At 42.1% G+C, this 12,279-nt stretch overlaps 1 protein-coding gene across 7 annotated transcripts in view; it reads right to left on the bottom strand.

The window, feature by feature from the left end:
• SEMA6C (semaphorin 6C) overlaps positions 1-12,279 on the bottom strand; it is a 464,232-nt gene that overhangs the window by 12,845 nt on the left and 439,108 nt on the right. For 6 of the 7 annotated variants that reach the window (XM_068253590.1, XM_068253592.1, XM_068253589.1 and 3 more), the window contains one exon: positions 5,336-5,485. The exons of the other annotated variant lie outside the window; for it this stretch is intronic. In XM_068253590.1, coding sequence (XP_068109691.1) covers positions 5,336-5,485 — 150 coding nt within the window. The remainder of the gene's footprint in view (positions 1-5,335; positions 5,486-12,279) is intronic. 7 annotated transcript variants of the gene reach the window in all.

The following is a 12,279-nucleotide window of genomic DNA, read 5'->3' as shown; positions in this document are numbered from 1 at the left end:
TGGGAACGTATAATTTCTAAATGAATAATAATACTTATGCACAAAAGCAAATATGATAACCGTATGGCATATAAAAAGTAGGAAAACATGTTTTTATTGAATATTATGTCAGGGTTTTATACCGCTTTAAGAGTCCTCTATCACTTTTTTCCTAGACATATACAACAATGGCCACAGTGGTTACTTTTCTGATGAATATCCTCAGTGAAGAATTAACATTTATAAAAGAACAGAAGGATATTTCAGAAAAAAAGACTGCATCTCATTAGACAGCAAGGTTTCTGCTAAAAGTGGCATTTAATCCATTGTGGTTTTGATATTGCAGTTTTAGAGCAGGTGCAGAGACGAGCAACAAAATTGATGCGTGGGATGGAAGGTCTCACTTATCGAGAAAGGTTAGATAAACTGGGTTTATTTAGTCTAGAGAAAAGACGCCTTAGAGGGGATCTAATTAACATGTATAAATACATCAGAGGGCAATATAATACCTTGGCGGATGAGCTTTTTGTCCCTAGGCCTTCTCAAAGGACTAGAGGACATGATCTGCGCATGGAGGAAAAATGTTTTAGCCATTTATTTAGGAAAGGGTTCTTTACAGTAAGAGTGATTAAGATGTGGAATGCATTGCCACAGGAAGTCGTTATGGCAAACTCTATACCTGCATTTAAAGGGGGCTTAGATGCTTTCCTTGCGTTGAAAGACATCCATGGCTACAATTACTAGGTAATGCCTAATGATGTTGATCCAGGGATTTTATCTGATTGCCATCTGGAGTCGGGAAGGAATTTTTCCCTTTAGGGGCTAATTGGACCATGCCTTGTAAGGGTTTTTTCGCCTTCCTCTGGATCAACAGGGATATGTGAGGGAGCAGGCTGGTGTTGTACTTTATACTGGTTGAACTCGATGGACGTATGTCTTTTTTCAACCAAAATAACTATGTAACTATGTAACTATGTGGTTGCTGCAATGGCACCTAATGTGACTGGTCTCTCTCCCCAAAGGCTGCCTATTCCAGGGCTCAAGTCAACCTAATTCAGCCTAGCCATGGTTCATCTGAAAACCGTGCACTGCACTGCTAATGCAATGAAAAGTGAGAGCCAATGAAACCAGAGTGCGCTCAGCTGCCGAGAGGTAATGAGCTATCTGCTTCAAAGACAGGACAGCAGGTATTGCAATCACATAAACTAATATAACACAATTATAATTACACACGTGCACTTACAATGAAGGCCCAATGCTGAGAATTTCTTTTCTTTTTTTTACTTTTTTTCAAAAGCTCTCCTGTCTTTGAACAATTTCCTCCCTGGAAAATGCTGGGAAATTGTATTTTCTCTGTTTCCTGATTCTAATCAGTTACTTGAACCTGCTGAACACCAGCTGGGGGCATAGTAGTGGTGACTAGGCGAGGAAAGGTAATCATTTTTTGAAGTTAAAAATACATGCCTCGTCACATTGGAGGATAGGGATGTTTTTATGTGTTGGAAATCAATTCTTTAGAGCTGAGTGGATCTGTAGAGCAGCCATAAATAGCCTCTGATTATATTTATTTTGCTGTTGGAGAGGAGCATGGATAAAGACTACTCAAAACGTGTTTCTCTCTCTCTCTCCCCTCCCCTTTTTTGTGATATTTTCCAAATTATTCACATACAGAAAATAACCACTGGTAAAACAATCTTTTGCTGCATTACCTGCAGTGATTACACATTTTCCAAGTGTGCCCTAAATTTTAAATTATCAGTACAATAATTGAATGGTCTGGACACTGAGGGTGCATTTAAACTATGGACCATATCTTATTCCAGGTGATTCGTTGCTAGAACAGGCATGGGCAAACTCGGCCCTCCAGCTGTTACGGAACTACAAGTCCCACAATGCATTTGCCTTTATGACTTCATGACTGTGGCTGTCAGATTCCTGCAATGCATTGTGGGACTTGTAGTTCTTTAACAGCTGGAGGGCCAAGTTTGCCCATGCCTGTGCTAGAACGTGCAAGCTACTTATTGCCTGGCCATCGCACGAGGATTACCGTGCCAGCTTCACTCGGGCAATGGCTGAGCGTCAAGAACATTACTCAGGTGAATAGTAGTTATTAATCTAAGCATTGCTCCTGTATACCTGGATATGGGGAGCCATGGAGCTGTCTTTCAGCATCTTGGCACTGCTGCCTCCCTCTCTGCAGCTCTCTTTCACTCATTCAGTGGTTCTCTTGACTTGTTTTTCTCTCATCACTTAGCACTGGTTTTTGTTCACTTTAATCTGAAACGTTTAACTATTGTATGTGATCTCTTGGTTGTAGCTTTTGTTAACCTCTGTTCATCTTTTGGCGCTGACAATCGTGATTTCTGTTGCACAGGGACCTTTATGCACAGCTGGTTGCCTTTTTTAACTATTGTGCAAATTTGGTGGCTCTTTTGCACAGACATTTTTCAGGTCTTTTTTATGCAGGTGCAAGAAACTGCATATTCTGGTCTTTTGCTATGGTTGTCACTCAGCCTGCACTTTTGCACTTACCTCTTAGGTTGGTTCCTGATCATATGTTTACTTCAGAGCACCTTATGCACCAGCACTTTTTCTATTGCACAGCTGCACTTTAAAGACCATGCTGATTTTGATACCATGTTTTGCTTGATATTTAGTAAATGTAACTGTCAAATTTGTAGTCTAGATGGGAGCTCTGGAGGCTTCCAGATGCTAGGTTACTGTGACAGAGGATGTGTGTTAAGCCAACGATCATATTTGACAGGAAGCATCATTTCCCAGCAGCATGAAAAGGGAAACTGCATAGGATGTAAAGAACTTGTTTGGCAGTTAAATTGCCCAAGCACGTTTTTAGTACCCTGCCGAGTGCTAACTTTAATTGAATAGTTCCCTGATTTTAGAACTCGCCAGCGATGAGCGATACTTCAGGAATTGGATCGAGCCCTATATCCATTGCATTGTAGGAAAATTGTGTATGTGAACTCACTGCCTATACAATTCTATGGCATGTACACCTCTCTGCATTGTAATGGATCGCATTATTCTAACTCGTACCCAGGCTTTGAATTAACGTGTTTGTTATAACATGTGCAGTGTCTTTTGCAGTTCACACACATTATAAACGCACATATTATGAAATGCGCACTGTGTGAATGTACCCTAAAACAGCCATTTTTTTCCAAGCAGGAAAATGTGTAGTTTTTTTGGTGCTCTCTGTAAAATACAGGCCGACTAGTAAAGCTCCCTTATAAGGCTGAACCTTCAGACACAACCAAGGCAAGAAATTAAAAATGTCTGTAAAATTATTTTGCTGTAGATTACTCGACGCATAATCAGGCATCTATGCGGTCCATACTCTCTTTGTACAAACTGGCATTCCATCATCAATTCTTTCCTTAACCACTCTGAGCCCATAAATTAGTTTGTGGCTGGGAAAGAACTAGGAAAACAAAAAGCAGAATGGTACAAGCAAAAGAGTGGTAAAAGAATAGATGAATAGGGGTACATAATGGGGAACAGGTGCAAAATAATCCTGTGACAGGTGCAAAAATACGGCATGACAGGGAAATCTGTGTTGGAAGGGCACTGAAGTAGAAAAAAAAGATTTGGAATTAACAGTAGGGGTTGGGGAAGTCTGATGTCCAGGAGAGCAGGAGAATAATGTGACATGGACAGCAAGGAGCACAGAAGTAGAAGCATGGTGTGACATGGACTGTAGGTACCATAACAGAGAAATAGTGTAACAGAGACAGGAGGCACTACATAAGCAGGATAATGGTGTTACAAGGACAGGGGAAAACCATAGAAGCAGGAGAACAGTGTAAAAGTGGTTGGATTAAAGAAGAATGGCATACCAAGGACAAGGGGATTAAGGCAGGGAATTGACAATGTTAAGGGCAGAGCACAAAAGCAAGAGAATGGTATGTTGGTGATTGGAGACAGAGGTCACAGTCATGTGGTGGTGGGTGGGCACTATAGCAACAGAATGGTGTGATAGGAGCAGTAGGGAGCATAGGAGCAGGAGAACAATTTGTCATGAGAACGAAGGAGCAGAAAAATCGCGTGACAAAAACAAAAGGAGAATGATGTGACAAGGATGTTGGAACAGAGTTAGAAGAATAACATAGTATGAGACGGACTACAGCTGCTGGCACAGAAGCAAAAGTATGATGCAACTGTGGTAGTAGACCCATAGGAGCAGGAGAATGAAGCAATAGGAATAGTGGAGGGCACATCAGCCAGGAAGGACGATGTGATAGTGACAGGTGGGGCATAGTAGCAAAAAAAAGATGTGACAAAAAGTAGGGACCTGAAAAAGAAAATGATGTGAATGGGAAAGTAGCAAGCAGAGGAGCAGGAGAATGGTTTGACAAGGACAGCTGGTAGTGCAAGAGAAAGGTGAGATGGAGGAGAATAGTTTGAGAACAATCACACAGAATAGTAATTTTTTGTTCAAAGCTAGTTAACTACCATTTTGGATGTCACCTATATTAGTCATGAGAATGAAGGTTAGGAAATCACTAGGGATTTGTGACATTACTGAATACAAAGTTGCTGTAATGGTGTAAGGGCCTGTGCACAGGCGAACGCTTCTGTGTGGATTTTAGCAATACGTATCAGTATGCAATATTGATATGTTGCTGGAATCAGCGCAGAAACATGCAGGTGTACTTATGCCATACAGCATCTAATTTTAATAAAAATACATTTCTATTACATTATTGAAATGTTTGTTCTATACTCATCTTGTTTGGTATAATAATATTACTTAATAATACTCTAATAAAAAAAAAATTAACATTTGTCTGAAAGAGTTTGACGATATTCTGGTGGTTTCTGGTAGGATGACAATGTTGCTAGTTTTGCCATTTGTATACCCAATAGTAGCTACACTGATAACATAATACTTAAAATATGGATCATACGGATGCATTAGGCTGACACATTGAATTCCTGCAAGAGAAAGGAAATTGAGGTGCTTACCCACCCCACCCCCCACACATATGTGCCGATTTTATTCATTAGCACCTTCTACAGCTTGAAGTCTTTCAGAAAGAGGATATGAATTAGACAAACAAGTCTAAACACATACACAATTATCACATTTAATGAGTTCAGTGCTGTTTCATGCACAGCTCATGCACGCTTGCCCACTAGCCCACAAGCAGCCAAATAAGTCTATCTAAAGCACGAAAATGCACCAAGGTGTTAGAACTTGCATGGAAGATGAGCACAAGCAGAATGGAAGGGGGAATGAGGCCTAATGTGCGTTAGCCAGCACAGGGCTAACCTACATTTTCATGTTAATTAAACTACGTAGAGAGCCTAACCAGCAGAAAAAAGAAGCCCCTCTTACCCTGGGTTTTTAGAGTATGCCAGGCAGATAGTTGGTAGTAACCGTCTGAAGTCACAACTGGCGAGGGGTAGCCAGGCCCGCCTAGGAAAGTCACATCCCCAAGGGAGGCAACATTGGACATGGTGATGTCACTGCTGGGCGGGGCTTTCCCTGCATTACCAGCAACAAATAAAACATAATGAAACATTGGCAAAGGCAACAGCATTGACAATAGCGGTATGTTGAGGGATATCATGGAAAGAAGAGGAGCAACTGGGGGGGGGGGGGGGGGGGAAGAGAGGGGAGTGTTCAATGTGATCATGACAATACACAATTAACTATGAAGAAATGTGGGCGGACCTACATAAGCCATACTCCCCTGTTTAAATCATTTGGTTCACTTTTAACTAACTCTGAATGTGTCACAACATGTCTGTAAGGTAAGCCATTATCAAAAAGCCATGTAATAAATTTAAACAGCTATAACGAGTGAGTTTAGGCTCTTGTCTGCTGTCCACTTTTCATATTTAAAATCTCTCACCTTTGGTGTTTGGTCAAAAGTAAGGTATCCATACATTTTACTTCATCACAGTGTTAATGGATGCCTTTAGTGAGGGTCATGTCTAGGGGAACTCACGGAGAAGCATGTGATTTGTTTAATCAACTCTCATTTGCTGCAATCACATCCGCTTTAGTACATACCTTGTTAGTTATTGGACTTGTTTACCTTATGTAAAAAGTTTAGTAAAGCAGATCCGAGATTAAAAACTAACTATAACAAGTAACTTGTCTATATATATCTTATCTAAAGTTTAGATAGTCTACACAGCAAATCTAGCTGCAAACAGTTTTAATAGAATATGATTATTTCTTCTTGTGATACAATAACAGCAGCCATATTGTTTGTAAACATTACACAGAGGCAGGCTTATCTGCATCTTGAGCAAAAAAACCTGATCCCCCTCCTCTTCCCCTCTGCCTCTGAAATCTCTGGCTAGTAATACCTCCCACTCCTTCTGCCCAGACTGAGCTCTCATGAGCCCTTGCTACTGTCTGAAAGTGCCTTGGCTCTCTGAAAACCTGTGGGCGTGGCTTGTTTAGTTTATAGGGAATTAAAGAGAGTCTGAAGTGAGAATAAATATCGCTTCAGACCTCATAGATAGCAGGGGCATGTGTGCCCCTGCTAAAATGCCGCTATCCCGCGGCTTAACGGGGGTCCCTGATCCCCCAAATCCCCTCCGTGCAGCGGGGGAGCGCTTCCGCATTGGGGCAGGGCTAACCGCCGCAGCCCTGCCTCTCGCGCGTCTATCAGACGCGTACCTCCACCTCTCCCCCACCCCTCTCAGTCTTCCTTCACTGAGAGGGGCGGGGGAGAGGCGGCGATGCGCGTCTGATAGACGCGCTGAGAGGCAGGGCTGCAGCCGTTAGCCCTGCCTCCAGGAAGAGCAAAATTTACGACCAAGTTGGTCAATGATTTTGCAGGGGGGGGGGGGGGGGGTTGGGGGTGAAGGGACCCCCGTTCAGCCGCGGGATAGCGGCGTTTTAGCAGGGGCACACATGTCCCTGCTGAATATAAGCACTGAAGCGAGATTTATTCTCGCTTCAGTGTCTCTTTAAGAGTATTAAAACAAAATCAAAAAAGTATTTGGCTTGAGGAATGCCCTATAAACAATAGGAAAGGAACACAATTATGCAATGAGTAAAAGTTCATCTCGGATCCTCTTTAATAAGGAACAATTTTATACTACCACACACCGTTGTGGTATGATAAATAAATAGTTTTCCTTCCCCAAGCATACAGAGTGAAAAACAACTGGTTACAATAGTGCTTCCATTAACCTACTTCATTAGAAGATACGCATTTTCCACTGTAAAAGACCCTCTGGAATATAAGATGCACCTAGGTTTAGAGGGCAAAAACCAGAGGAAAAAAATTAACCAAACCTGGTGCGTCCATATTTCAGGAGCGTTTTGTACATGTCCTCCCCAAATGGTGTCCTCCTGCGTTCCCCATGTGTCCTCCTTTGTCCCCATATCTCCTTCTGTATCCTCCACATCTCTCCCATGTGTCATCATGTCTTCCCAATGTGTCCTCTTGTATCCCCATGCGCCGCCATAGACTGCAATGCAAAATATCGGCTATTGGGCGCCCGAGAGGAAATTTTGGCGCCCGAGAAAGAGCGGTTGCAGGGATCGTGTTAACAAAAGTTTTCGTTTACAGAATAAGGTTTATTACAAATATTGTTTACAAATTCATTTTTACTTTGTGTTTTATTTATTTTTTCGTTCTAAAATTTTGCTTATAGGAGGTTTTACTTATTTTTGTTTTTAAATTTCGCTTTCAGGACTGTAACAAGTACATTTTCGTTTACACTTATTTTATCATTCTAATATTCGTTTTCATACGTATAATGCTTAAATATCGTTTTCAACCTTATTCTATTAGTAATACATTGCTTTTGGTATTAACTTTTTTTAGACTTATAATGCGTCGATTATAGCTTTCAGATTTATTAACGTACTAATAGATCGCTTTTAATATTACCATTATTTTAAGATTTTTAATATAAATTATTCTATTTTCTTTATAGTGAAATATTTTAAGGATTAAATATATTATTGTGTATATGTGTGTAAGGGTGTTTGTGCAGTGGGGATGGTTAGGGTTAGGCACCACCAGGGGGGTGGTTAGGGTTAGGCAACACCAGGGGGATGGTTAGGGTTAGGCACCACCAGGGGGATGGTTAGGGTTAGGCACCACCAGGGGAGATTGTAGGGTTAGGCACCACCAGGGAGGTCTTAGGGTTCGGCACCACCAGGGGGGTGGTTAGGGTTAGGCACTACCAGGGGGGTCTTAGGGTTAGGTAGTGGTTAGGCACCACCAGGGGGATCTTAGGGTTAGGCACCACCAGGGGGGTTTTAGGGTTAGGCACCACCAGGGGGGTCTAGAGGTTAGGGATAGGTACAGGGAGGGTTCTGTGTGAGGGTAGGGTTAGGTATAGTTACAGTAAAATATTTGTAATATATACAATGTATTAAATTATGTATATTTACACAAGGGGGGGTGAGCCTACAGTTAGGTATAATTGCAGCAAAATACCTGTAAAATCTAGTGTAAATATCGTTTTTTGCTATAGACGCTATTTGACGTTTTATTTCCAATTTTGTTTTTGTTATAGATGGTATTTTGCCGTTTTATTTCCATTTATTCAACCTACTTAGCACTAGATTTTCGTTTATAAGCTATAAACGAAAAATATTGTTTTACATTAAAACTTATAATTTCGGCTATATCCTGCACCCTTTTTTCCAGGCATCCTTTTTTGATGCACGCCTCCTGTCTCCCCCATTTGTCATCCTGTGTCCCCCATGTGTCTTCCTGTCTCCCCCTGTCTCCTCCTGTGTCCCCCATGTCTCCTCCTGTGTCCCCCATGTCTCCTCCGGTCTCCCCCATGTCTCCTCTGGTCTCCCCATGTGCCTGCAGTGTGCCTGGCTCACCCACGTGCCTCTCCTCCCTCCCCCTTGTGTCTCCTACCCCTCCCTGTGCGTTCAGCAGTAGGAGACACAAGGGGGAGGGAGGAGAGGCACACGGGGGAGCCAGGCACACAGGCAGGGAATCCCTGATGGCGGTGGGTCGGATTCCCTGCCTTTGCCGTATAAAACGATAACAATGTTAGATCCAGCACTCCAATGGAGACAAGTGTGCTCTAGCTGATAAGATCCCGTAGCCCTCCAGGATCAAGCATGCAGGAAAAGATGTCAGCAGCACCGCTTCAGGAAGAAAAGCTCTTTATTGCAGAAACATGCAATTAAAATCACATGTCAGAATGGCCTACAAGCAGTATAAGATGCAGAGACTTTTTCTGCCCATTTTAAGGGGAGGAAAAGTGCATCTTACATGACAGCAAATATGGTATATATATTTGTATATATTTTTTTTTTACTAGCCCATTTCAACTGGTCACATTCCTCGTTTCAATTTGGAAACAGTGGTAAAAATTACAAAAAAAAGTTTTCTAAATTTCAATTTTCTACAGTGTTTTCTGGAAGGGCAAAAGTGTTGCGCCTAAAGATATGAAAGAAAAATAAAGCACGCCTTGCAACAAACCAAAGTTTCACAAGGACTAAGAAGCCATTGTCACATTAAATAAGGGAATTGGATGCAACACATACAAAAGCTCAAACATAAACAAAAAAGCATAAGAAAAAAAACCACACACACACACAAAGCAAAGAGCAGGTCAGCAGGTCCATATTATCATGAAATATATTTGTAAGTACTACAGCTAACTGACTTTGGCTTAAAGCAAACCTAAAGTGAGAAATTTACTGAACGGAAATGCCAGCGGGGCTCGTGCAGGTGCAGCCGATGCCGACCTGCCGAGGTCAGCTTCTCCAATGGAGAGGTTACCGGAACACCAGAGCTGGGGCGATAGTACAGCACGGCCGCCAGGGGCTAGAGGAAGCCATGAAAAATGTCAAAAATACTGCAGACCCCCTGAAGGGGTTTCACAGCAACCCAGGTTGAGAATAACTGGTTTAGATCAGTCAGTCAGATCCAACTTATGTATATTTTTTCTCAATTCTGAAGCTGGAAGGTATGATTTTTTAAATGATCAAATCCTAAACAAGACATGTTTTGCGTAAAATGGGGCCCTAGGCAAAAATATACACTAAGCCCCTTACATTTTAGTACTGTATTGACTGTAAAGTTGTGACCTGTACAATTACAGTACAGGCTTACAGGTCTTAAAGAGGAGCTGTTAGGTATAAGGTCTCAGAGAAAATAAACACATATATCAGTAGCTAAAGATTGGCTGTACTTACATTACATATGCATTTCACTGTCCACGTTTGGATTTCACAGAATTTGTATATAGTATATGCAGAGATAGATGCTCCTGACAGCTCATGGCAGGCTCCATGTTTTTCTGTCAAATGTGTCGTCATGTCCTGCCTGCTTCCTGATCACAGATAAGCTCCTACTTGAACAACACAGTGTGCAGTGAATATTAATGAGCCATGTGGCTAGGAACAATAGCTGACTCCTGCAGAGTACTCTGCCCCGAGATTTATCAGTGCTACACACTGGACTGATTACAAGCTTCTGTAACGTCTCATTAGCAGCCGAGGGGAGGGCCCCAGAATGCTTTGCAGTTTAGTATGCGGCTTGCGTCTTTATGGGTCTATAACAGACTTGCTGATAAGCACACATCAAAGGTAACTGAGATTTTTATCTTCACTAATGGCTTTTGAGCTTCCTTCTAAACTGTTTAACACAGGAGAATAGAGGTTTAAATTAGCTTCTGCAGCCTGACAGTTACTCTTTAAAGGAGCTTGGGTCATGAGCAAATGCCAGTTTACAGCTATTCAAGTACTGACCCTGGTTCTCAGCCTGATATGTATTCTGAATCTGGGAATTGGGGGGAGGTGTGCTCTGTCTGTGCCCCACAATAATAATAGACTCTTGAAGCTCATTGATTGATTATAATAATTTGCATTTATTATAGTCTTTGCATCAAAACATGTGAGAGAGTGCAGCTTTATTAGTGTAAACTACTTTTGACCTATACGTTTCTCTCATTTTTTTAAATAATATTCAGTTTCCTAATACCTGTACTACTATAAGTTACTAAGAGCTTTTATTTATTTATTTATTTATTTTTGCATAGGAACTTTCTCTTTTAGGTTTAAAAAGTGCCCCAGAGCCCCTGTAGCTTTTATGCGTTTTAGATATACACATAAAAGTACAAATAAACCCAAAGGTGAAAGTTTTTAGCCATTTTTACTAATATTGTACATCGTACATTAACAGAAACTACTGATATTGGTAAGTGAATAATATAAATGTATGTATTTTTAATTGTAGTATGTTACCAGGGCCAGGTAAGGTTCTCCAGCAACAGTCAGAAATACTCCCCACCCCAAAATCTTGCCTGCCCCACTATAAGTTAGCCAGATGTTCCCTCAGTATTAAGTAGCCCTCTTCTCCAGTATAGCTATCCTGATTTGCCTCCAGTATTAGGTAGCTCCCCCTTACTGGTATAAGTAGCCATATGTGCCCCCAGTATTAGGCAGCCCTATTACCCAATATAGATAAGCAGGTGTGCTTCCAGTATAAGGTAGCTCCCCCCATATGCATCTCCTCTCTAGGACTATGGAGGCACACATAATGAAGGACACTACTAGAGATGGGAAGTGGCAGACTGAAGAGGGATGGCGCAGACAGGTAAGATACAAATACGCTCTGCTTGCTGCACTTTGCATATGGCTGGGCAAGGGGGGAGCAAAGGTGCTCCCTCAGAGCTCGGCGCCAAGTCTCTGCCTTGGCCCTCTCTGTTACTGGAATTTCATAAGATACCATGGCCTCAATTCACTAAGATCATGTTGGAGATAATAGGGCAAGAGAAAACTTACCTCCACACAGTGAGAGAGTTATCGTATCTCTTCATTCCTTAAGTTACCTCCTCTGTAGTTAATTTACCTCCTCTGTAGTTATTTTCACATGCAGTTAATAAACAGCCTTTCTTTAACTGTGGAGTTATTTTAAGGATTGAAGAGTTAACTTAAAGAGAACCCGAGGTGTGTTTAAAGAATGTTATCTGCATACAGAGGCTGGATCTGCCTATACAGCCCAGCCTCTGTTGCTATCCCAAACCCCACTAAGGTCCCCCTGCACTCTGCAATCCCTCATAAATCACAGCCGTGCTGTGAGGCTGTGTTTACATCTGTAGTGTCAGTCTCAGCTGCTCCCCCGCCTCCTGCATAGCTCCGGTCCCTGCCCCCGTCCCTTCCCTCCAATCAGCAGGGAGGGAAGAGATGCAGGCGGGGACTGGAGTTCTGCAGGAGGCGGGGAGAGCAGCAGACTGACACTATAGAGATAAACACAGCCAGCTCTGACAAGCTGTTTGTCAGCAGCGTGGCTGTGATTTATGAGGGATTGCAGAGTGCAGGGGGACCTTAGG

The sequence above is a fragment of the Hyperolius riggenbachi genome, chromosome 9 (genome assembly GCF_040937935.1).
Source record: "Hyperolius riggenbachi isolate aHypRig1 chromosome 9, aHypRig1.pri, whole genome shotgun sequence".
Classification (NCBI taxonomy): domain Eukaryota; kingdom Metazoa; phylum Chordata; class Amphibia; order Anura; family Hyperoliidae; genus Hyperolius; species Hyperolius riggenbachi.
This window is presented reverse-complemented; position numbering and strand designations above follow the sequence as displayed.